Source organism: Mastomys coucha, unplaced genomic scaffold (assembly GCF_008632895.1).
Source record: "Mastomys coucha isolate ucsf_1 unplaced genomic scaffold, UCSF_Mcou_1 pScaffold7, whole genome shotgun sequence".
In the NCBI taxonomy this organism is placed as follows: domain Eukaryota; kingdom Metazoa; phylum Chordata; class Mammalia; order Rodentia; family Muridae; genus Mastomys; species Mastomys coucha.
Window position 1 is genome coordinate 49,455,900 of NW_022196913.1, and position 25,827 is coordinate 49,481,726.

At 40.3% G+C, this 25,827-nt stretch overlaps 1 protein-coding gene across 4 annotated transcripts in view; it reads left to right on the top strand.

Annotated features, from left to right (window-relative positions):
- Window positions 1-25,827, top strand: part of Jarid2 (jumonji and AT-rich interaction domain containing 2) — a 177,599-nt gene that overhangs the window by 70,884 nt on the left and 80,888 nt on the right. For 3 of the 4 annotated variants that reach the window (XM_031359578.1, XM_031359579.1, XM_031359577.1), the window contains one exon: window positions 18,332-18,467. In XM_031359578.1, coding sequence (XP_031215438.1) covers window positions 18,332-18,467 — 136 coding nt within the window. Of the gene's footprint in view, window positions 1-6,545; window positions 6,596-18,331; window positions 18,468-25,827 lie in introns of those variants that run through there. The other variant, XM_031359576.1, reaches the window with a different exon arrangement.

Here is a 25,827-nt window from a genome sequence, read left to right on the forward strand (position 1 = left end):
GAACTACCTTGGAGCAACCAAGAAAGCAACTGCTTTCTAGAGCTTCCTAGGTGGGCAGGATGTATGGTATAGTCTGTTGGTTGCTTAATGCAGAGGCACTATGCTGGAGAAAAACTGGACACGTCTTTCTTGCTGGCCAGCTTTATGGTTCTGTCTTTAAGACCGCCCCCAAACCCCTTGAAATAACATTTCTTTATTTCATAGGTGCCTGCAATGCATCTTGATCATATCTACCTTCTACCTTAACATAACATAACATATCGTAAATTACATAATGCTCTGTTACCTTCATGTTTGTTTATTTTTTTGGCCAGGGGTAGCCAAAATAGTTAGTTCTGCCTCCTGGAATATGGACTAACCTTGACTTGATCTTGTCCAGGTAATCATAATTGTACTAAGGACCATGCCATGTCCTGAAGGCCACATTTCCCCACACTCCTCGCCATAGGATCTTACCTTTTTTTATCTGCCTCCTCAACCCTGGGATTGAGCACTCACTTATTCTCAGTACTTTGAGCAGTGATTAGGCTTTCCACTAACCGCTCCTACGCAGAAACTCCTTGTCTTGCCAAGGTTGAGAATGACACGAATCTGTCGGTATTAGTATTCAGAGGGCGACTTGACAGCATTGTGCATTTAGCATATCACTAGTAGGCTCCCCTTCAGTGTCTGTAACCTTGAAGCTATGGGCCTTTGACTTAAGTTTTCAAAGTACCAGGCCTAAGTTATGTCTCTGGAACATGTTTCCAATTCAGTGAATAGTTAGTTACCCGAACAACTTTGCATGCATGCAGTTAGTGAACAGTGGACATTGCATGGCACTGGATTATATATAGCATTCAAAGCTTGGCACTGAGTAATATTCTCCCAGTGGTTTGCACAACTTTGGAAAGATCAGTAGAATATGGAAGGTAGCCTTCAGGGAGGAAGTTTTTAAGTCACTTCTGGTTTGATTTTTCTGTCTTGCATACAAATCTTTAACAGTTGTTTGTTTGTTTGTTTTTTAAAACTCATAGGGGGGTGTCCCACACCTGGCACCTAATGTTTACATGGGAAGCATTACTTATGTTTGTCCAGGTCTCAAGTTCAAAATTTTTTAATTTTGGTTTTTTTCAGGACAGGGCTTTTCTGTGTAACCCTTGCTGTCCTGGAGATTTCTCTGTAGATCAGACTGGCTTCAAACTTAGAGCCACCACCACCTGCATTTAACAAATAGATTTTAAAATTAACTTAAAGCAGTGATTTTTTTTGTTTGTTTGTTTGTTTTTTGTTTTTTTTTCCAAACAGGGTTTCTCAGTGTAGCCCTGGCTGTCCTGGAACTCACTCTGTAGACCAGGCTGGCCTTGAACTCAGAAATCTGCCTGCCTCTGCCTCCCAAGCCCTGGGATTAAAGGGGTGCGCCACTGCCCAGCTTAAAGTGGTTTTTAAAAATTTTTTATTTCTTTTAATTTAATTTAATTTAATTTAATTTATTTTAAAGACACACTGGCCTGAAACTTAGATATCCACTTGTCTCTGCCTCTGTAGGGCTGGGTTTAAAGGCATGCAACTCCAAACCCAGCTGTAATGCCTTTTACTAAGGGTTTCTCATACATCTTTAGATCTTTATTTAGTTCTGGTTACTCTTTACTGTGTTAAATAAGTCAAGATCACTTTATGCAAATGTTGTAACTTTTCTAGGTTTTATAAGTTCTTTCTTAAAATACCCTGTGCTGGCCATGCTCTGAAGAGGAATTCCTCTTTGTTTAGTGTTGCAAGGTAACATTTGTGTTTAATCTAGCCTTTGGGTTTCTATGACCAGTATTGGGCTCATTTAGCTTTGTGGAGACGGGTTTGTCTATAGTCTCTGCTCTGTATGCAACCTGTGCAAGTTAGTTTTTTCCTGGGTGTGTCCTGAGAGTTCACTTGGCCGAGATACATGAAGAATTTACAAAGTAGGCGCCCACTATCTTTAAGCCTTTGCAATACTGAAGTGAATCCTGTCTGGTGAAAATCTTCTCCTGTATTGTTGTCAGCTGTGGTGGAAGCTTTGAAGAGGCTCTGACATTTTTTAACCCTGGCAAATACATACCAAAGTATCTATTTGGCCAATGTAACTATGGTCCATGAAATACCTTAAATGCCTTTCTCAAAGAATTCATTTGTATACTAGGAGGGCAATTCATTTTTATTACACAGTAGCTATGGCAGGTGTTAGAAACTCCTGTTCTTAATACTAATGGTAGTCACCATTTAACTTTTTTTCTTTACTGTCTGCTCTCTTGTGGTTTTTCCACTATTTATTCTTAATTGTCACGTATAGTAGAAATAATTAAATCCGTGCAGCTTCTCCTCTTACAAATGTTTGCACTCTTTTTAAGTTTTCTTGGCTTTTCCCACATTCTGGTTTCAATTATGCTGATGTGTCTCTGGTCTGTAGGGCTTTGGTGTGGCCTTCCCTGAATTTCCCCTGGCTCTTCTGCAGTTGGTTAATGGACCGCATGTCCAGGTCATTTGGTCCATTCAAGATGCCCAAGGCTCCTTCTCACTGTCACCATAAAGTTCGCTTCACCTCGACCCTAAATATACCTTAATAAACACTAGCAGCTGAGTGTAAAGTGGAGAGTGAGTCAACTTACCTTAATTAAAGCAGTAAAACTGTTTTAGACTGGTCGCTTAGAGTTGTATTGTACTCATCTATTTGTACATCTAAACTTTTAGAAGGTGCTACATTTAAAATCAGCTTTTAGAATAAATAAGTGATAAAAAATGAATGATGGAAATGACCCTCGAGAAAGGGTCTCTTCACTGAACATGGAGTGCACCAATATAAGTAGTGAACAGCAAGCCTCAGGGACCCCCGTTTCCAACTCCCTGTCACTAGTCTGGTGATCAGCTTTTTATGTGAGGGTTTTGAGTCCTGACTCAGGTCCTCATGCTTGGGTGACAAGCAGTTTACTGAGCCATTTCTCCAGCAACAAGTAAGGAATTTTAAATGGATTTTGTAGTATACTCTGAGGCTAACCAGTTGGGAGCTGGCTAATTAAGACCACGAAAACAACATTTGGACAGAAGCTGAATTTTAAGTTAATAATAGTGTGTGCTTTAGGGATGGAAAATATTTCCACTGAGACTTGTTAACCTATAGCATAACTAATGTTCATGACCTTTGACCTTGAAGCTTATATTGATTTCTTAGGTATTCCTTTTCTATCAGAGGATGTAGGTTATAATTCCTGTTTTAGGTCTTAGTTTCTACTCAAAGATGGGACTTCCTTTTGGTGTTGGTACCTGCTAAAGAAAAATGTTCCATTTGAAAGTGGAACTCTGTGGGCAGGTACATTTTTACTGTTTCCATTTACTATCACATTCTGTGTTCCAGTCTATGCGTGTGTGAGAGAAGTGGGCCTAATTGGGTTAGTCCGAAAGAGTGGTTTCAGTAAAGACCTATTTCCATGTTGGAAAATTCCCATTTCTATTTAAAGGGTTGTTCAGTCTGGATGTAGAGGACAAATTAAAGAGTACTGTTTTAGAAGTGTGGCTGGATTTTTTTGGCATTGGCAGCTTGATAATTACAGTTTTTGCCCAAGAGCTTTGAATTCTGACTCTTTTGTCTGGAAGATCTTCTGAGGAATAGCTGAAGGGATAAGGGACCCTGGGTACCAGGGAAAGGGAGGTTTAGGTTGTAGAACCACAAACCTGTCTCAGGGCAGTGCTTTGAATAACTAGGATAGCTCTTCTGGGGATTCCTATCACCTGGCAAGAGAAAGGGCAGTGTCTTACTTTGTTCATTTGCTTTCAGGTATATACCATCATCTTTTGTAAGTACAAATAATGAGAGTTTTCTGTTCTCAACAATAATGAAGAAAATAGAGCTTACCTCAGCAATAATGTAAGCAATAGTGTCTGAAAATGTTTCTTAGCCAGAAGCAGTTTCTGAGAAATGTGAATGAATTAATCATTTGTTTGTTTTACTCACAGACAGCTATTTCTTAATACCTTCTTTCTATCAGGTGGCAGAATTCTTTTGCATTGGGTTAATGAAACAGTTGGCCTGTGTTGTTGTTAGCCCTATCTTTCTCATGAAGGTCTGACCATTTATTCTTTCTAGATTTCTCTCTCAATTTCTCTCTCATGTGAAATGAATTGACATGTTAAAATTAGGTTTATAGTGTGATGTAGTGCTCTGTTACTAGAAGTGCAAAACATTTATGTCACAAGCTTAGATGTTCTTGGTCAGGGCTTGAGAGATGGCTCTTCCATTTAAGATTTCTTCCATGGAGAGTGTGCTCTTCTATAGTTCCATTCCCAGCAACCACGTTGTGGCTCCATCTATACTGGGATCTGATGCCCTCTTCTGGCATGCAGGTGTACATACATACACAGCACTCATGCAGATGTTTCGTCATAGCTAAGCCTTATTTCTTACTAATTTGTGTCCATGTATCCCATCCCCCAAGGTCGAATAGTTTAGGAATTCTACTTGGAAGTTTTCTTAGGCTTCTGAACACTTGCTATGTGGTCAACTGATGTGTACACGTCTACTTTGATGTAGTTTGTGTTTGACCCTGGTGGCTTCTCGAGACATCTCTTGCTTCCTCAGGGCTCTCTAGACGCACTTCTGATCACATCTCTGATTCTTGGTTCTCTTTTTAAACTCTGTTAAGCTCCACTTCACAGCTCTCATTAGCTTGCCATTCCACAGTCCAGAGTAGATGCGCAGAACCATATATTCCTGAAGTCTCTTCCTCTTTCTATAGTGCATACTTTTTATGGATTCTATTAGTAGAATTGGTATGAGCTACTTAGGATGCCTAGTGTGAAAGTGCTGTGTAAAAGTATGATTTATTTCTATCACGGGCATAGCTGCTTGATGGTGTAAGAGTTGGTGACTTTCCTAAGAATGGTAATAAGGTGTTTAGTTGTATGATTTGCCACATGAGAGTGTATTTTGAGCTGGTAAATGAAAATAGCCTTGGCATTCTTAATGCTGCTTTAGTTTCCTTTTCTGTGTACGCGGTGTTGTGCCTGAACATGTCTGTGCACCATATGCATGTAGCGCCTCCAGGAGTTGTTAACTTAGGCAACCTTTACAGTTAGTGTCTTTTTTTTGTTTTTTGTTTTTGTTTTTACCTAAAGAAAAACACTCTGCTGAACTGGAGGATGTGAAATAATTGGGTTTCTCTAGTTTGTTTTATCTCTCTTTTTAAAAACACCTCTAATCATTTTTGCCATCTTTCAAATGAACAAAGTAGTACTCTTCTGCCCAGTGACGTGTACAGGGCAGGGCAGGATATTCTTTGCACACTTACATGCATCTGTCCATCTCTTGAACTCAGATTATTGTATTAACACACATGTCAACTTTTCTGAGACTTCTATAGGAGACTAGGAATAAAGAGAGAAGTTTTTAAGGACACTGTGACTTTGTCTTTCCTGCTTCCTCCCAATATACGAATTGCCATGTGGAGACACACATTGAATGCTATGGTCAAGGTACCCATGAACCGGAGAGTGTATTAGCACAGCGGGAGGTCTGACTGAGCTTCATCAAAGAATTGTGTGGCTATCTCTTGCTGCAAGTTTCTTTCTTGGATTTGCCTGTACTTCATGTGTTTGTCCCAGTATCCAGGGAGCAGAAATCTGTGTGGCTTCCTCTTCAGGCAGTTTAATGGTGGCGGCAAACTTCTGACACTGAAAGGGAAGGAAGCTTTGTGAAAGCTAGCACACCACATTTTTGAGGGTGTGAAAGTTGTCTTTCAATTAGAGATTTTGTATTTGTGAAAAACATTCCTGAAATCCAGGAATTTATTAGTTTGTAGACATGTGTATCTGGGTCTTGGGTCATTTTGAGTATGCAGTCTGAACATATGTTTACAATGGAGATGTTTTGTGTGGACATGGGTTTGCATTCCTTCTGTTGGGTTTGATTCTGAGGTTGTTGCTTGTTTGGTATCTTCACTATTGGAAGAATAGGCCAACTGCCTTTCAAAGCACAGTTTCTCATTCTCACCACAATGTAGTTTCCTGTTTTTCACACCTTTGACAAATGCTTATGGTTGTTGGAGGATAGCAACTTGTGTGGAGTGGCATTTGTTTGTGATTTTGCTTTGGGTTTCTACACTAACTACTTTCTACTGAGTACCTTACTTAATTACAATAGAAACCTTGTACCCATCTGACAAAGCTCTCATCTCTCATCCATGCTCTTATTTGGGTTTCAAAGTGTTAGGTCTGAGGGAAGCACTTTAGAGAGTGAAATGTACAGATTAAATTTTATTCAAAAGTAGAATACTATAGAATATTTAATCTGATCAAAGTATGTTAATAATGTTGTAGAGAATAATTATCTGCCTATAAGGCAGAGAAGAATCACAGTTGAATGATTACCCTTCCATCCTCTTCATTGAGAAGTGAGACCAGCCAGGAAACCCTTGAGCCCATTCTCCATATCTACATCTCTTATAGTTTCAGTGTAGGAACTTCCTTCCAGTATCCTGGAAACAGTAGTGTTCTGTTACTAGGGAGATATAGTTTGTTATTACAAAGATTCTTAGGGCAGGAGAGGAAAAAGGACTCCGATACTTTGGGGGATGGTGTGTACATAAAAAACAAGGTATGTAGGCAGCCGTTGGAAGCTAAAGAGTGCTAGAAAAAATTATGTTTTCATCCCTCAACTATTCGTATAGCACCTTAAGTGTAGCTTAGTGACAGATATTATAGATTTCTTAAAGAGGATATTTTATAATATACCTTTGATTGTATCTAAGTTCTAAAGTCTTTATAGAGTCTAGGTCCAAATTTGAAATGATTAGCTACTTTGAATTTCTTTGAGTCTTCTCCAGTATCTCTTCGCCTTTTAGGATGAGAAATAATAACCTCAAAGAAGATTTTTATAAATCATATATGCTGTAAATAAAGTTATTTAAACTTGGTTGTAGAATGCCCAGAGAATACTTTGGAAAAGTAGTATTTGAATAAGAAGAGATGTAAAGAAGATCAGCTAAAGTAAAGTATACACAGGGATAGAGGTGTACGAGAGAAGAGAGGTGATTTCAGTCCTGCTGACCACGGCTGGAGAAATCCTGAAAGGCCATAAGAACATTGTATTAGTGAACATGTGCTCCTCCTCCCCTTCCTACATATCTGGTCTCCTAGTGACTGAATCTTACAACCCCATCCTGTTGAGTTTTGAGTATAAATTATAGGGGAACTGTGTACATACAGCTCTAAATGCATTCAGATGAACTTGCTTTTTGTTTACAATGACTGCACTAATAATTCCTTTGCATTCACAACTTTTTGCAAAGTCTTGGTTGGAGGAAGGTAATTGGTTTTGCTTTGCATACAATTTAATGATATTACAAGTGATATGTATGCCAGTTAATAACACTTCTATAATTTTACAAAGTTAGTTTTTCAAAGTAATTTAATGTAAAATTTGATCTAAAATATTTTAAAGTCACATTAAGTAACATGAATTTATATCAATGGAATGACTTCATATCTGCATGACCTTTTTGTATGCTAGTTACATAATTTTCCTGATGTAAAATTGTCTTAATTATTTTTTTATGAGTGGATTGTATTTTTTTGTATTCATGTACTTTATTTTGGTTTTCAGTTTGTGTGGAGAGCCGCGAAGCGCCACACCTCAAAGATGGCGCTGGCCGGCCCCCCCCCCCCCCCCCCCCCCCCCCCCCCCGCCAGTCTGATGGCGAGCACTCTTGAAGTAAACAACTCCTTATTTGGTTATGGGCTGAGTCAACTGGCTTGCTTCCGCTATGTGGGCCTGTTAGATAGCTTAGTGGCTTTACCTGGGTGGCTGACCATACAGTATTTAACCTGTGGGTTGGCTTTCCTCGGGGTCAGTCAGAAGATTCTTCAAGGTTCCTGAATAAACTGCTGGAGAAGAGCCCGAGAGTGTGTTGCGTCATTCTTGCTGGTCGAGGGTGGTCGCGACAAGTTTGGGCATTGTGCTGTGTATTGTGATTTATTTGTTTCTATTTATTTTATGTGTGTGAGTACACTATAGCTGTAAAGGTGGCCACGAGCCACCATATGTGTGTGTGGCCGCTGGGAATTGAACTCAGGACCTCTGCTGGCCCTGCTCAGTCTGGCCCGCTTGTTCCTGAGTAATTCACTGTAGCTGTCTTCAGAAGCACCAGAAGAGGGCGTCAGATCTCATTATGGGTGGTTGTGAGCCGCCACGTGGTTGCTGGAATCTGAACTCAGGACCTTCGGAAGAGCAGTCAGTGCTCTTAGCCCATGTGTATTGGTTTGTTAACTTATTTATCACACTATGTAGTCTAGTCTGGCACATCATTGGATTAGATTCATGGAGGCCGGCCTTCCTTCCTCCCTTCCTCCCTTCCTCCCTTCCTCCCTTCCTCCCTTCCTCCCTTCCTCCCTTCCTCCCTTCCTCCCTTCCTCCCTTCCTCCCTTCCTCCCTTCCTCCCTTCCTCCCTTCCTCCCTTCCTCCCTTCCTCCCTTCCTCCCTTCCTCCCTTCCTCCCTCTCTTTCTTTCTCTCTGGGGGTGGGGGACGGGTTCGAGATGGTTTCTCTGTGTAGCCCTGGCTGTCCTGGAACTCACTCTGTAGACCAGGCTGGCCTCAAACTCAGAAATCCACCTGCCTTTGCCTCCCAAGTGCTGGGACTAAAGGCGTGCGCCACCACTGGCTGGCTTGTTTATATATTAAAAAAAAAAAAAAACAAACCATTTCCGTACAGTTAAAAGAAAAAAACTGTCAGTGGATTTAAGCTGTACTTTCTAATGGGTGACTGTACAAGGGAACTAGAAACTGATAGCTGCATTTATGGATTTTTTTGGAGGCTTTTGAAAAATGCTTGAGAAGAGTGAGTTATTTTATTCTGACTTTTAAACCAGAGATTTAAAAACATTTTAAAGAGGTTTTGTGGACCTATACTTCCTGTTAACCACTCCTTCATGTTTGGAAAAAATTAAACTCCTTCTTCCAGCACCTATTGGGATAGATTAAAGGGGCCACAGCAAGTGTGCACATACAAATAAGTTAATAAGAAATAATAATAATAATAAAGCTTTAAAGGAATATAGGAAAAATAACACCTGGAGTATTACAAGTTTTTTACTTATTTTAAGTGTAGAGTGCCTGGTTGTGTGTTGCACTTTGCTCTCTGTAAAGCAGAAAATGATTTGCGTTGGATTTTTGTGTTCTCTGTTAATAAGGCCAAGTAGGGCATGTTGTGTTTTGTAGCTCACAACCAACCCCTTTTCTGTCTGTGTCTCACATGGCCAATTCAACTCTCCCCTACATTTTTTTTTTTTTTTTTGGTGTTTTTTTTCTTGTTCTTGTAGTGTCACTCAGTGTTGGCTCCCTTTTCTGTTTATGGTAATTAGCAGAGAACATTTTTTCTATGGCAGTATGCTGTTTTTTGTTGTGTGGAATTCTGTTAAATTTTGAAAATGTTTTCTTTGAGGTCAGGAATTTGATTGGACTCTATCAGGCATTTAAAATTTTTCTTTATTAAATGGTTTATCACCAGCAGTTACTCTAAATGTAAAGAAAAACATTTCTTCTGACCAATTTGTTTGTATTTAATTGCTATTTTTTTATGGAGGAGGGTTCTGTCAAATTTTAACTGGTGATAAGTTTCAGAGGATAAATGCATTTGTGACCAGAGTTTGATCCCTGGGACGCTCACAATGCAGAAAGCCAGTGCCTATAGGATGTCCTCTGATCTGTGTAAACACACACACATTCTGAAGGGATTGATACAGAAATTTTTTATTATAAGCCCTTTCAAACTTCCTCCCTCTGACAGCATCACGGAACAGTTAGTCCTTTGTACCCATGCTGCTATTCCTGCATTCGTTTATCACTCTGTAATGTTGGAGAACAGGACCTGCTTGTCTCTGACTCAGACTTACAGGGTGTAGGATATTTGCCTCATTCAGTTGGAGCTGTGGAGCAGCATATATAGTTCAGTTCCTGGAAGGTGGCAGGTGCTAGTTTCAGTGAATAAAAAGTTCTGTGTCATCTAGACTGTTGGTGTGTGCTGCTCCCCTCCTCCACCATTTAGGAGAACATTGATTTCTCATTTTCTGGTAATTACTTTCAAGGAAATAAAATATTCCAATAATCTATGATTTAGGTGTTAGCAGTTGTCTAGTTTTGCGAGTTTTTCATTTTCTGAAAGCTTCAACAAATATGTAATCCCAAATGCCTTCCAATTAGATTTAATTTAGAGAATTTCCACAATACAGGCTTTTAATTCAATACTGATCTCATTAAAAGTGTGAGCACAGACATGCCAGTACTGTCTTTAGGATGTCAGTTGTGAGTTTATTTTTTTCAAGGCACAGGTTACATCTAAAGAGAGTGAAGGCCTGAGCTATCATAAGTGTGTGACAGTGGCCTGTATCTGTAGCCTCAGTGCTCAGTGCTACAGTTTCACTGGTGTTCCCTGGCCAACTAAAGCTCAAAATGTGAGCTCCAGGTACATTGGAAGGAAGAGTAGATGGGAAGCAGACACATTTGTAAAATAGTGAAATAAACTAAAGCTCCTCTTTAGATTAGGACTAATGTAATTTACAGTAAATAGATTCGTATTGCAGCGGACCTCTTGCAGTAAGCATCTTGGCCTTATGGGATTGTTTGCTTTGTGTTATAAAACCACAAGCCATTGGTAGGTAATTGAGATAGACATGGCTGGTAATGAAATCTGTTTGTTTCCTGTTTAAGAGTGGCTATGAAAAAAAAAGTGGACTGTTGATTTATATTTGATTTAAAGTCCACTGTTGATTTGCAGTTGAATCACAGGCCAAATTATAGCCACAATTCATGGAACATGAATACTCATTGCCTGGTATCTATCTGCTTTGATTGAGGGTGGAAAAGATACTGAAATCTCTGCCTGAGATCTTGACACCTTCTCAATAAGGGAATCAAGTAAATAAAGAAATGTTAGGTAGATAGGATCTAAGAACTTATCCAGAGAGCCCCTACTCCAGGTTTTGCAGGTACCTTGAGTTACGCAAAGCGAGATATGGATTTATTTCATTATAGAGGGTTTGTTTTAGAGACAGTATGAGGAGTGAAGCTGTTTGGCAGAGGGGTTGGTTGGTAGCCTTTTGTACAGGTGGTTGAGAACCTGATTGATATTGAAGTCTGGGTCTTATAAATTGAATGCCAGAGTATTTCCTGGTTCCAGAATATGCTGGAAAATCTTGTTAGTGTCACCGGGGTTTCCTGCTCACTCTTACACTTCATAGTAAGTTGCAGGTCAGCCTCTCATTTTTATACAACACAACATAAAAGTGAACATAAAACCAGAACAAAAAGCTACAAATTTATCATCCATATGTAGCCATTGATGGAATTCACTGCCAGTGAAATGAGCCAATTAAAGTCAAATATAGTATGAAGGCAGGTTTATTGGGGGCAGGAGTTGGTTAGTGTTGCCTTCTGGGAGAAGTGGGTGGAAGAACTGAAATGTCTGCCCAGTCCTGGGCCTGGAAAGTTTAGGGTAGAGGGTAGTGCATGTCAGCCATGCTCTCAGCAAGTAGAGGGATGCTGGGAAAACCTGCAGGCCAGGAGACTCATTTATTCTGGGTCTCAATCCTGACACCCATCACTGTTGTATAATGGTTTGTTGAGAGTTTGTATTGTGCTTTTTTCCAAAAATATTTATTATTTTATGTATATGAGTACATACTGTAGCTGTACAGATAGTTGTGAGCCTTTCATCTGGTTGTTGGGAATTGACTTTTAGGACCCAACCCTCTGCTCACTCCAGTTGGTCCAGCTCGCTCAGTCCCTGCTCGCTCTGGCTGGATGATTTATTTATTATTATAAATAAGTACACTGTACCAGAAGAGGGAGTCAGATCTCATTACAGATGGTGTGAACCACCATGTGGTTGCTGGGATTTGAACTCAGGACCTTTGGAAGATCAGTCTTACCGATAAGATGGCTTATCGGGTGCTCTTACCCGATGAGCCATCTCACCAGCCCCTGTATTTCTGGATGTTCTGGAACTGGTTCTGTAGACCAGGTTTTAGCCTTGAACTCAGATATGGATTATAAGGGGCTAACCACCACACACAGTGGAAGGAAAATGTTAAAGGTTTCCAGAGGTCATGTGAATTGAGATTCAGAGGGCATACCATTTTCAGTGGTGGTGGGTGTCAGCAAATACATCAATGAGATTTTAGTGTCGCAGGTAAAAAAGAGGAGAATTTTGGTAAATGAATTTATTAAGGATAGCCTGCCTTCTTTTCCCCCACCCCCTTCCAGGCCAGTTAGAATTTTGATTAAAGTTGTATACACTGTTACTTCTCATCCTTGAACAGTAGTATCAGTAATTAGAAAAAAAGAAGCTCCAGGGCCTGTGCCTTAACAAGCCCTATAGGTTTTTGTGTTTGCTGTGTATACATTTGTACTACTGGGACACAGCTTAGTTCCTTTTATGTGTTTCACCAGTTTCTGCAAATTTCTTTGACTCTTGCATTTTGTTATTTCTGGTGCTCCATATAGCCACCATTAAAGCAAGATGTGATCCGTAATGCTTACATTTTTTGTGCCTTAGCTGTGTAAATAAAAGTTTGTATGATGATGTTTTATAAGCTCATTGTAAAAGGTAAAAGTGATGATAAGCAGGGAACATACTATGTGGTCCCAAGTGGCACCCCAGTGTGACACTTGAGAGAGGAAGTGGTATTGGGAGTAGAATGGATGGGGCAGGTATTTAAGGCTGTGTCTATAGATGTCCATTTCATGTAAGGTAAGGTATTTGGTATGGGAAGGCCACAAGGCACAATTAGCTGTTTCTGTAACAATTACAGTAGTGTAATATTTATGGTCAGACTTTGTTGTAGACTTTAGTATCAGTAACAACCTAATGCGTGGCAACATTTGTGTAGATGAACAGTCCCTTAGTAATGCGCTGATGTTTATTTTTTTTTGGAGGTTTACTGCTGAGCCAATAAGCCAGCCAGATAGTGATTGAGCTTGTAAAGAGACTCAGTAATGTCCTAGATTCTGTGGGAAGGAGTGTATTTTTAACTCCTTGACATAGCTCACAAGCTATGTCAAGGTATTTGACTGAAGTAGAGGCAGAAGAGAATCACAGTCATATGACTTTGAGTGGCCTTAATCTTTAATGTCTTGGTGTATAGCCTAGATTTTTGGAAAGTAATTTAAAGGCATATAAAAGTGTGTGTGTGTGTGTGTGTGTACACACGTACATACAAGGCACTGTAAACTGCATTGTCTTGTACAGTTGGCCCTGACATTGTGCTGGTTTGCTTTTATGGATGTAAAAGCAGTATATATTAGTAGCAGCCATATTGGGTGTTTTTGTTTTTGTTTTTAGATCTCTTCATCAGCAGTATGTTCTGTTTTCCCTTTAAACCAGTTGGAACTGCACAGTGGTCTTGAGTTTGACAAGATCACTGTACAGTGTATTTTCTACTTCATAGTGTTTTTAAATGAATAAGGGTTTAACAGTGGCATAAACCTGAGGTAGGTTTAGGAGCATCTGCACATTGTTTTCAGAGTATTATACCTTCTGAGTGATGGGTAGGGCCGGTGTAGCAGGCAGGGCTGGAAGCACTTGTAGGATCGTTATGTTGATGGGCACATGGTACTTTGTAAATAAAGTGCATTATCAAATAGCTCATGGTCAATTGAAATCTTAACCGGCGCCATGCAAAATGCTGCCTAGTACAGCTCTCTATGATGGAACTTTATATAGCTGTGTTGTTATTTAATTTTGTGTGAGTGTTTGAATTGTGGCATTATACATTGTGTGAATTGAAGTTCAGATTTCTGCTCAATCTTGGAAATAATTCTGCCGCAAATCTGGCATCTTTAAATATGGCGGCAGAAGAATGTGGGAGGGATTAGCTCTGACTACTCTGTGTTCTGAATGTACCCATGGCAAAATGTGTAGATATCTTCCTGCCATGCTTCTACCTACTTGACAACAGAGGTCTGACATGTTCAGACGCAAAAGAGCTGCCTTGGCAGCTACCCAGCAGATCTTTTTAAAAGCACAGCTGGTGGCCTGAGGTTCAGTCTGTCAGAGCTGTGTTATGAAATAAATCGTTTTCAGCAGAAGTTCCTAATCCAATTTCAACTGTAACTTTAAAAAGTGCAGTGATCAAAGTTAAGCCCACATTTATTTAAAGGAGTAAGACTCCCTTGTATTAGTGTTTTCAGGCTCATTTCTTTATCCCAAGAAAGGGTTCTGAGAAAACTTTGTCATGTTTTTATTTTTTATTTTTTTAAATTTATTATTATACATAAGTACAATGTAGCTGTCTTCAGACATACCAGAAGAGAGCATCAGATCTCATTATGGGTGGTTGGGAGCCACCATGAGTTGTTGGGATTTGAACTCAGGACCTTTGGAACAGCAGTTGGTGCTCTTACCTGGTGAGCTGTCTCACCAGCCCTCATGTTTTTATTTTAAAATCAAATTCAGTGGGTATATCCCTCTTAGGATGTTTCCTGCATGCTTTTTCTGTTCTCAGCGTGGATTATTTTACCAGCTTTTTTGGATGTTTTAGAAAAGAGTTTTAAAGCATAGGTTAGCATTGTATTGATCTGAGATTATTTTGTGGAAGAAAAGTGATGGAAGTGGCCATACCCCAAGTTGAAGTTGTGCTCCTTTTTCAGTCTTTCCCTGGCATTCCTCTTCATCCCCACTGCCATTCCCTGCCAGGGAAATTAGTCTATCAAGGAGCACTGTTGAGTTCCACCTTATTTTATTTTAAAGTTTATGATTTAATATTTATGTACCTGGGTATTTGATTCCTGTACGCACTTGTGTATAGTGCCAGCAAATCCAAAAGGGCCAGTAGAGGGCTTCAAATCTTCTGAACTGGAGCGAACCACCATACTGTATCATGGAGCTACTCTGGAAGTACAACCTGTACTTTGACTCTAGCTCCCATTGTTACTGAGAAGGAAATGGTTGGCCATCCTGCTTTTTCTGATTTGTCATGCCACCACTTGCAGTGCAAATCTTACTAGGCTCGCTGGCAGCTGAGCAAAGAAGTCACAGTTAGTAAATGAAGGTAGATGTTGAGGGCCACCTGGCTGTCAGTGAGCACTTAGGAGACCTTGTTATCAATTCAGACAGTGGCATTTTCATAGTCTTTTCCTAAGTCTCCATGAAGGTCATCTGTATGTATTCTGCAAGATGAAGCCATATTTGGCCCCTCTTTGAGAAATTGGCTGTCTTGGAGAGCATCAGGTGTATCAGCCACTCAAACACTTCCTATTCATGTCTGTGTTGGAAAGTAAAGTGATTTTTACCATGGTTGGAGTACAATTTGGTTTGTATTCTATAACCATGTTTTCAGTTAGAAAATTTTGCTTTTTAGTTTGAGTGTTTGAAAGATGGTTTTTGTTGTAATGGGGTTGGGGAAGATGGCAAATAGAATTATGTAGAAGATTGTGCAAGAGATGATACTTGTTGGATCTGTCCCCTTGTCATCTTGTGATAGAATCAGTTCCAACTCCTCCACTTACTTCCACTGAGGATTTACTGCAGACGTTGGAATATCTTAACAGTGTGTACTGCATTATAGTCTAAATTCAGAATTTTGGAAAGAGATGTAATTTTCATGGTTCTATTGGTCCTGCCCTGGTATAGAACTCAGATTCTAAGATATATATTCTATCCTGGATATCAGATTTTAAAGGCAATTCATGGTATGTTGAGTAACCAAGAGAGGTGTGAGAGAGACAAAATAATTAATAGGAATTGTGATATTTTTGTTCCTTGCCTCTAACATTCCTCCATTTGTGCTCTGATCACTGAGCAGTCAGAGGGAAGGCTTCTTAGGTATAGTAATACCGACATTGGAAGCTTTCATCTTGGATTTTTGATCTGTAGTGTTTTCTTAGCATACATTCTTACAGAAACAAGAAGAATTGTAAGGTTGACATGCTTGGGACACTATATGTGTAACAGTGTTTGGAGTTTACATAAGCGGAGGGCTGAGATTTGTGTAGGGTGCTGACGTTGAGACCAGGGCCTGCATTTGTTAACACTTACTGGTTACCTCCACTCCTCTACAGTCTGTAGGCTGTGGTTTGAATTGCAAGAAATTTTCATCTGTCCCTACATGATGTGATCTTCTAAAAATTGTTTGCTCTGTCTGTTCACAGGCACAGAATATCATGTGCGCATTAACTCTTCCCCACTCCAGTCCAATCCATCAATCTTGGCACGTTTGTGGAGGTCAGAGGACAGTTTTTGTGGATTTGGTTCTCTCCTTCCATCTTTTTGTAGGTTGTGGCAAATGACATCTAGCTGCTGAGTTTTCTCCCTAGTCCAATGTGTCTACAAACATCCTGGAATTCTTGTTTTGTAACTTGGAACAGCTGGGGATTTTTGTAGAAAATATATTGCCTAAATATCAGATTTGCTTTCTGACCCTTTAAAAATAATATTTTTAGGATTGTTTCAAAGTTGTCAGATGAATAGCTAAAGAAAAACAGACCCGCTCAAGGTGAATATGTTGCTTGGGTGTGTGTGATTTCTTTTCACTATTGAACTAACTTTCTATCTTTGGGGAGGGAGAGCCATGATACCTACCATGGATAAGGCACCTTTCTGTACACTGAGAAAGAGATGCTAGGTTTAAAAAGTGATTCGGGAATGGGTTTTGGGTTCCTATGAGTTTAGGGCATGAGACTCTTGGAAGATATGGAAAATCAAGAACTTATGCAGATATGGTTGTTGAATGAGCATCACATATGTAGTATTTTTCTTGTAGTACTATAATAGGCATTAAATTATGGCCATGCCTACTTGCAGGTAAAGGTTTTGTCCTTGCTTGCATCTAGGTGCATCTAGGTGAAGAGAGTCTTGGAGGCAGTTGCTGAGAGGAGAGATGTAGTAAAGTTTTTTGTATTTAGTAGTCACTGTTGGATAATACAAGGGCAGCAGTGGTTTAAGTCATCAATGTGGCTGTAATTTCAGGCACTTCACACTAGAGGTTGTCTAAGGTTGAAGAGTAAGAAGGCAAGTATGGGGAAAAAATGGGGCAGATGAAGTCCTCTGCCCAATGCTTTCCCCTCAGGTTTATATCCTGATCCTATCATTCTGTAGACCATTCTACAGCACCTCAGAATGAAGAGATAGCCAGAGCAGAAAGATTGTCTAGCTGACTAGGACTTGTACTCCGATTTGTGGTTTTCAGGCTTGCTTAACCTTTGGTCTGTGTACCTTGAGCAAGGCTAGGGAGCAGCGGGGGGCACACTAGTAGGGCTCTGGGTCTCTAAGGGCTTACTGCTGACTAGTCAGTATTATCACGTAATCAGCACAGTCAGTCTATTAAGGTGATAGGGCTTGACCATCCTCATAGTTGTACATATGTGTGATTTTTGTTGTTGTTGTTTAAATGTCTAGCTCTTGAAACTATAATCTCTGCCATTCATAGTCTGCTTTTCCCGCATTTATACTATTTATAAATGGCTTTCTTTGTAGGCATTTCCATCTTTTAAATATAGACCCCAGTTGGGTGAAGTGGTCGTCAAGGTAAAGACTCCCGCCTCACAGAATACAGTAAATCTTCACAGGCAGGTTAGGTTGGCACAGTTTCTTGGCTTCTTTTGGTCCTCTAAAGGTGCTGCCCTGCAACAGAATACCATCTTCCAGGCCTATCAGGAGTAAAGGAGTTCTAGTCAGGGCAAGGTGGAAATGGTACCTTGTTTCCTTGTTTTCCTTAACTGTAGAACAGGTTCTCAACCACTAGTGGAACTTCTACAGGGGTTGCCTAAGACCATGGGAAAAACACAGAGATTTATTTATATTATATTTATACTATGATTCATAATAGTAGCAAAATTTCAGTTGTGAAGTAGTGAAGGTAATGTTATGGTTGGGGATCAGCATAACATAAGGCTAGTATGGGAAGAAATGGGGCAGATGAATTAAAGCGGCACAGCATTAGGAAGGTTGGGAACTGCTGATCTAGGAAATACTTGATGGGGATATTGGGGGATATGTGAGGAAGTTAGGGTATGTGCATTCCTTCATTGGAGGATTTGCTTGAGATTTGTGCAGAAGGGATGTATTACTATTTCTTACTCTGGTACTGGATCATATAATGCTTGTTAGGAACATGACATGCAACACCCCCTCTCCCCAAACAAGAAAAACAAATACTGGTCTGTCTCACTGTGTGGGTTGGCTGTCCAAGATCTTTCCATTGTAGATTAGGGTGTCCTCAAATTTACCTACCTGTTTTTATCAAGTGTTAGATATATCCACCATACCCAGTTGGAATTTTACAGTGAAATATAAATCTGAATATTTGTGTGCCTGATTTTCAATAATTCTCCCTGCACAGGATGACAGTGATGGGATTCCGTGGTCAGAAGAGAGAGTCGTACGGAAAGTCCTATATTTGTCTCTAAAGGAATTCAAGAATGCACAGAAAAGGCAGCACGGGGAAGGCATTGCTGGGAGCCTGAAAACTGTGAATGGTGAGTTGAAAGTGGAACTGGATGTAGTAGTCTCTTCGTAGTGCCTTGTTCTGACTTGGGTACAAGCAAGCTTAACCTTACTAAGCTAAGAGCTTTGGCTATATGAATATATATTTTGGACATTCTATTGTATTTATAGATATATTTTTATGTGTCTTTACAAAATATAATTAGTAAGGTGAAAGTAAGGTGTGTCTGTTAAAGGTTATGAACTGAATGTGACACCAATAATGCAGCTATTTTTTAATTCACTTTCTCAGCATGTATATAAGTATGTATCGTCTCTGTGTCTATGCATGTATCAAAGTATATACATATGTATGTAATCTACCTAGGAAGTGCACAGAAACCTTTAATGATCTCGTGTTGGAATGTGGAGGTTTATTCCCTACATGTCCTAAATATCCTAAAAACCTACTGCCTTTTGTGCTGGGTGCTACCAGCCTGTGAGCACCCTGCTGGCTTCCTTGTTGATCAGTTGCTACAAGGCATGGGTGCACAACAATTTGAATGCTTAATCTCTTCCTGTGCTTATCAGACAGATCTGGAAAAGTGGAGGGAACTGGCCCTCACATTTCTCATTTTTCTCTGCCTCTCATTCAGTAGCATTTTAAAAGATGAATGCTAATCAGGAAACATTTGGTTGTGCATAGTTTATTGTATGTCCCTTAATTGTGAATAGATTATTGAATAAACTGTTTATGTTCCACTTTGTACTTGGTCAACATCAAAAAAGCCACAGGAAGAGACCTTGCTGTTGTCTTACAGGTTTGGCTTTGGAAACAGCTTGTGTAGTGTACTAGTTGCCATGTTAGAGCGCACATATGCCTTCTAATATTTCTCCTCCAGTTTCTCATGTGTGTATATGATGATGATTATGGAAATCAGAGAATCATTTTAGATTTTGGCTTTTACCTTTTCTCTCTTCTCAAAATCATTTGTCTAGTTTGCTACTGTGTTACCCCAGTTTTCTTTTGTCTTCCTTAGTTGTAAATTGAGTACTCCATGGTTTCTCTCGGGGACTAATAGTAACAGAGTGTATCTGTTTGTTGACTCTTTTATAGCCATGGCATGGTTTTCTAAGACCACCTCTGTGAACCCCACTTGTACCCAGCTTGTTTTACTGTCTTAAGCTGATGTTTTATCTTCTTCCTGTTTTTTGCATGGGTGTCTTGCACCATGTGCAAGCCTAGCGTCTGAGGAGGCCGCACAGGGCATCAGCATTTTGGAACGGGAGCTAGAGTAGTAGGCTGCCATGTGGACCTTGGTGCTCTCTCAACCCTCGAGCCATCCCCTGAATCTACGGTTGTTATCTAGAGAGCATTCTACATGACCAGCTGGCTCGCTTGTATTGTTACAAAGGCTTTTGGTTTTGAAATTGCTGTTTATATGCCAGTTTCTGGATCTTTCCTAGACCATGCTTGTCACCCTGCAGATCAGGTTTCATCAGGGCTTCTTTGAGTTCCTTGTTATTATCATTAATCATTAAAAACATTTAACCAGGCATTGTGGTACATACATTAGGAGGCAAAGACACACGAGGTTTTGTAAGTTCTGAGACCACCTGAATCTACACAGAGAAAAGCCTGTGTCACTCCTACACCAGAATCTATGCTAAGTAGAGTTGCCAGTTATGAAATCTCCAGAAAAGCCCCATCTCCCTCCACAACCTACCCAAACAGCACCCCCAGAAAGCCTCTGGGTGGCTTGCATTGCCGGGCAGGCTCCCTGAGCTGAGAGAGATGAGTGGGATCTCCTCCCTTCTGAGAATAACCGCCCTAGAGTCTGTCAAAGCAGAAACTTACTGTGTCCATCTTTTCTTTATAAAGGGCTGAGAGGGGAGGCTGAGGTGAGATGACATACATGGGGGAGGGAAAAGTTGATGAAGGGTATGGGGTGACTAACAGAACCAACAGTTACTCTATGTCAGCAGGAGATAGGCAAAGGCAGGCTTAAGCAGGTTGTGCGGAGTCACTCCAGTACGGAAATGACTGCGACAGTTTACAAAACTAGGGCAAAATAGAGCCCAACATTGCATATCTAAACTTCTTATGGTAGGCTGTTGCTCACAGCCCATCCCATAGAAACATAGGTCATATACGTAGCCATGACATAGATTAAGGGGATATGGTAGTGAAACAAGGAATATATTGATTTGAATGAGAGTGGACAGTACTAGCTTCTCTGTCAGTACCAGAACTTGGCTCCCAGGTCGTGTTAGTGCATCTCACAGCTGCCTCTCCTTCCAGCTCCACTGGATCCAATATGCTCTTCTGGTGTTAGTAGGCATTTGCACACCTGTGCATATTTATAAAGAATATATATTTAACAATTTCTAAAGAAAAGCTGACGTAATTCTCATCCATCAGATGAAATGGTTTTGCTCGTTCAGTTCTCATTGTTCTGGAAATGAATATGGTAGCAGAAGTACACAGTCTTTATCTTTACTAGGAGGGGAGCTGTCTAGGGCAGTACTTTTTTTAAAGTTGAAAATACAATTTTTTCTCTCCTTTTCAACTCTCTGATTCTTCCAACCTCTCTACCCACCCAACTTTACTCTCTTACACTCCCTCAAACAACAATTCCACACACAAAAAAAGTCCCATAAGAGACATTCTGGACAGAGACATCCAGGCTTAAACTCCTAAAATGAGGTGTTTATACCAAACCTTTCCCTCAAGACTCAGGTAGCTATGGAGGGGAAGGGAGGAGGATAGTCCACAAAACATCCTCTGAGATAGTTTTTTTGGGTTAGCCAATTCCTTGTTGGCTAGGGGTCTACCTTGAAGTGGTTGGTACTTCATTGATACTCTATGGGATCAATAAATTTTTTTAAAAGATTTATTTATTTAATGTATATGAGTACACTGTAGCTGTTTTCACACACCCCAGAGGGCATCAGTTCCTATTACTGATGGCTGTGAGCCACCATGTGGTTGCTGGGAATTGAACTTACGACCCCTGGAAGAGTAGTCAGTGCTCTTAACCTCTGAGCCATCTCTCCAGCCCCTCTATAGCAACTCTTATAACTTCATTAGTACAGTCCATTATCATCATGGCTGGAAACATCACAGTATGCAGGTGCTGCAGGAGAGTGATCTTTTGAATGAACATGTGGTAGAGGCTTTGTTGAGTCACATAGGCATTTATTATGTAGGCATTTACTTTGCAGTAGCAGAGTTATAGTTCAAATTATAGAACTTGGATTTCAGATGATAATTCACAATCCAGAGCACATGAAGGAATACTAAATCTTTGAAATTACGATGAACATAGCATGCTTTATTTCTACTTGCCATTTTTATTATTATTTTTTATAGCTTTTGTCCTCTTTACTTTTTTTAAAATTTATGTACATTGGTGTTCTTCCTGCATGTATGTCTGCGAGAAGGTGTCTGGAGTCACAGACAGTTCCGATTTCCCGTGTGGGAGCCGTAACTTGAACCTAGATCTTTTGGAAGAATAGCCAGTGCTCCTGCCCTTTCTTTCTCTTGTCATTTAAAACAAAGATGTTTCCAGCCTATTGCTTCTTCTATAGGATTTCTTAAGAGAAATTCAATTAAAAAACCAAATATAGATCTATAGCGTTACAAAACTATAGATATACATAGTGTTAATTTCACATTAAAAGTGGTATGTGGTTGACATAGTTTTCTTTTTCGCTAAATTGTTGGCATGCTGGCATGATTAGAGAACAGCCCTTTGCCCTCAGCATTGATGTGAAGGAGTTGGATTGATGTCTGCTGTTAATACAGAGAGCTAATATATGAGCCTGTGTTAGTATGAGGAGTGGCTGATCTCAGCCTTCCACTCCTTAGGGCCTGTGATAACCTAAATGGGCACAAGCTACTAGAGACCTCCTTTTTACGTCATAAAAGTATGTGCACTGTCCATCTTACTTTGGTGCTCTGGAAGTGGCAAGTCCTGAAAGCTTTTGCCTTGTTATATGAATCACATGATCGCCTTGGACAGCGGTGTGGACTGACCCGTCTAACATCATCACTGCAGTCCCTTGCTGTAGCTGGTGGATATGTGGGCCAGTATGAAGACCTGCTGGTGGCAAGGCTGCTCGTCCTCCTGCTTGTAGATTATGCTACTTTCCCTGGATGCAATGAAATGAGAGGTTTTTGAGAAAGCCTGTGGAGGATGGGAACCTCGGCCAATCTTTCAAGGCCCTTGGGCATGCTGGGGCTAAAATTAGGGACATTTAAATAATAACATGCTACACAAATAACGAGTACACATAATTACACAGTAAGAGAGGGGAGCTATTAGCTGTATTTGAATTTCATTTGCTTCCTATAAATGTCATCTCAGATCAGCAAGCCCCTTTGGCCAGCAAAACAGTTTTGAGTAGATTTAATGGAAGTTGGATCTCTTTAGATGTACAGCAGGCAGGGATGAAATAGTTAAGCTCTTTTTCTGTATTTCACAGTTAGTGTTGGAAGGCTCTAGCTGTGGTTTGTGTACTCAAACCATCAGAATAAATCAGAATAAAATGGATGAGGAAAACTGTACCTTAAGAATGGAGTAGCAGTTTGCTTATTCAACTCAAGCCTGGTAACACCAGGATTCAAACTCAACCTACTGGAGTAGACTCCTATTTAATTAGATAAATAGCAAGTAGTTCCTCTTATTTTCATAATAAAACCATTTAGCATACAAGTTATTAAATAATTGGATTACATTTTCAAAATATTCTTGCCCTATCTGCCCCTCATCTCCTCTTGCACCCATGTGCTTTCCCAATCTCTTTTTCGTATCCCATGTGTCGTTTTTTTACCCTCTCTTGTTATTCTTTCTAATTTTTTTGGCCAGGCTTTTAATGATGTTGGTGGAATTGTTAATTAGGAGAAGTACTTTAGGAATGGAGTGGTAAGTATTTACCAAGGTGACCGTGTTTCTGTGCTTTTGTATATGTAATTCAATTGATAGAAGGAATAAACCTATTTTTTGGGTCTTTACCTATCCCTGTTTCCGTCTTAATCCCAAATGTAATCAGTCACCTGGAGTTAGGTAGGCACAAGTACAGGGACCTTTCAGGTCAGTCTGGCACATGCTTCAAATGAATAATCATCTGCCTCCTGTCTTGAGTGCTGGGGTCACAGGCTTGTACCACCACTCCCATTGCCACTACTTTTCTGATGAAATTGTGTGTCTAATCATGATACCCAAGTTGAATGAAGTGCCTTGGAATTTCTCATGGAAATTCTCATGCAGCACTAGCTGGTAAAAAATGAGTGAAACAAAACCAAAAGAGATTAGAATAATTAGGTCAGAAGTCAACATAGGAACCTGTATGTCTGCAGTGATAGGCTAGCAGGGAGACAGTAGTTGTCAAGGACTCATTTTGAAGAACCAGGAAAAGGCTGCATTGAAGACCTTGCAGAGGACCCGTGAGAGATGGTTGAGGCCTTCTATGAAACTGATGCTGTTAGTGTCAGAGCCTGGGACTTCATGACTGGAGTATGTGTTTGGACTGTGGATGAGGGAGATTGATTAGTACCAGAGGAAAAGGTCTTTTTAGAGATAGTTCTGTCTGCAGGTTTGTCTCAAAATTTAAAGGTGGTTTTTTTGGGGGAGGGTGTAGGGGGGTTCGAAACAGGGTCTCTTTGTGTAGCCCTGGCTGTCCTGGAACTCACTCTGTAGACCAGGCTGGCCTCAAACTCAGAAGTCTGCCTCCCTCTGCCTCCCAAGTGCTGGCATTAAAGGCATGTGCCACCACTGTTGGGCTAGGTTTTGTTTTGTTTGTTCATTTGTTTCATTACTGGGGACTAGAATTGTACCCATTGTCTGGACTTTGCACAAGCTACTGCAGTGCTGTATTTTGGGTAACACACCCAGCCCTTGGGTGCTGTTGTTGCTGTTGAAACAAGGTCTCAATAAAGCCCAGGCACTAGCTAGCTCCCTCTAGCTATATACCACCACTGCTGGTCTTAAACAGGAATCTTGAGCTTAATTGGAAAGAATGAATGGACCAAACGGAAGACAAACTAGAACCTAGAAACCCAATTTAAATGACAATGAGGTGCCAAGCTTCCCTGTTCTGGCTGCCTAGAAGTATTTTGTGGAGCACTTCCAAATGGAACTGCCCATTGAGTCTAATGTGTTTCTGTTTTGGGTTACATCCTGCCGCAGACCCATTTTCCAATACTCTCAGCCCCTCTTGTGCTTGACTTTTGAGACGTTGTCCTTCTTGCTGATGATGTCATCATTTTCACGATGTAATGGTCTGTGCAGGTAGGGCCACTTGGAAAAGGAAGGGAGTTTAGACCAGCCAAGTGAAGTTTCAGGCCAGGCAAGGCTACAAGGTGAGACACTGTACTTGTCTGATAATTTGTTTCTATAAAGACCTGTGATCTAGGTCTTGGTTTTGAGGATGGTATTGTGGCTTTGGTGAATGTCTGTTTTATTCAGCATGATGTGCCTGAACAAGACGCTTTAGGCAAATGGATACAAAGAAGGATTTTGGAGCTAGAACACTGTCTAATTTGGAGGCCTTGCAGTGGCAACTCAGTTCCTGTTGATTGGCCTCTTTATGTTGGAAAGAAAGCAGTTTCCTGCCTCACCTTAGGGCTAACATAGTAATCCTTTATGACTGACACAAGAGGAGTGCAGTAATGTTGACATCAGAGAATTGCAGCTTAATAGATGCAAACCATCTTCCTATTACAGTCTGGTAGGACATAGGGACAGTTACAGCAGGAGTTCATTTTCTGTGTTGTATTTTCTTCTGTGCTTTTGTGATATTTTCCTGCTGATAAGGTAGCAAGATGTTTATAATTTTTATCCAAAGTTCTTATTTGGATGAAGTCTTTCGATTTCAGTGGGGATTCCTTAGTTATAGAAGGCAGGATGGTTGAGCACCCCTCAGTGGCGTACAGTGTGTGCAGAATGATTTATGTGGTGGGAGGAGGAGTTAGTGACTGAGGTGGCCTTGAAAGGAAGATTCTGTGCCCCGCTCCCTCTGGCCCCGCTCGCTCTGGGCTTGATTCTGTAGTCTTGATCATGACAATTCTATGTTTGGCCTCTGGGATGAAGAAGCCCTTCTTTCTATATCTATATAGTGACTCAGTTTAGTAGCCATTTTAGTATGACATACTGTCCATTTTCTCAGTTTAACCCATGTATAAAGGGCAAAAGCCCCTTAGGGTCATTAGACAGTTCTTTATTTGTACACAGGAGTGGGCAGTTCAATAATAGGATCTGCTTATTAGTTTTCATTCTTGTAAAATGATAATGTCAGTATCATCAGGCCACATGTGTTTTTAAATCCAAATCATTTCATGCTTTAAAATTGATAGTGCTGTAAATACTGTGTAGCACAATGAACTTCTGTAGTGTTGCTGTCTTTGTGGAA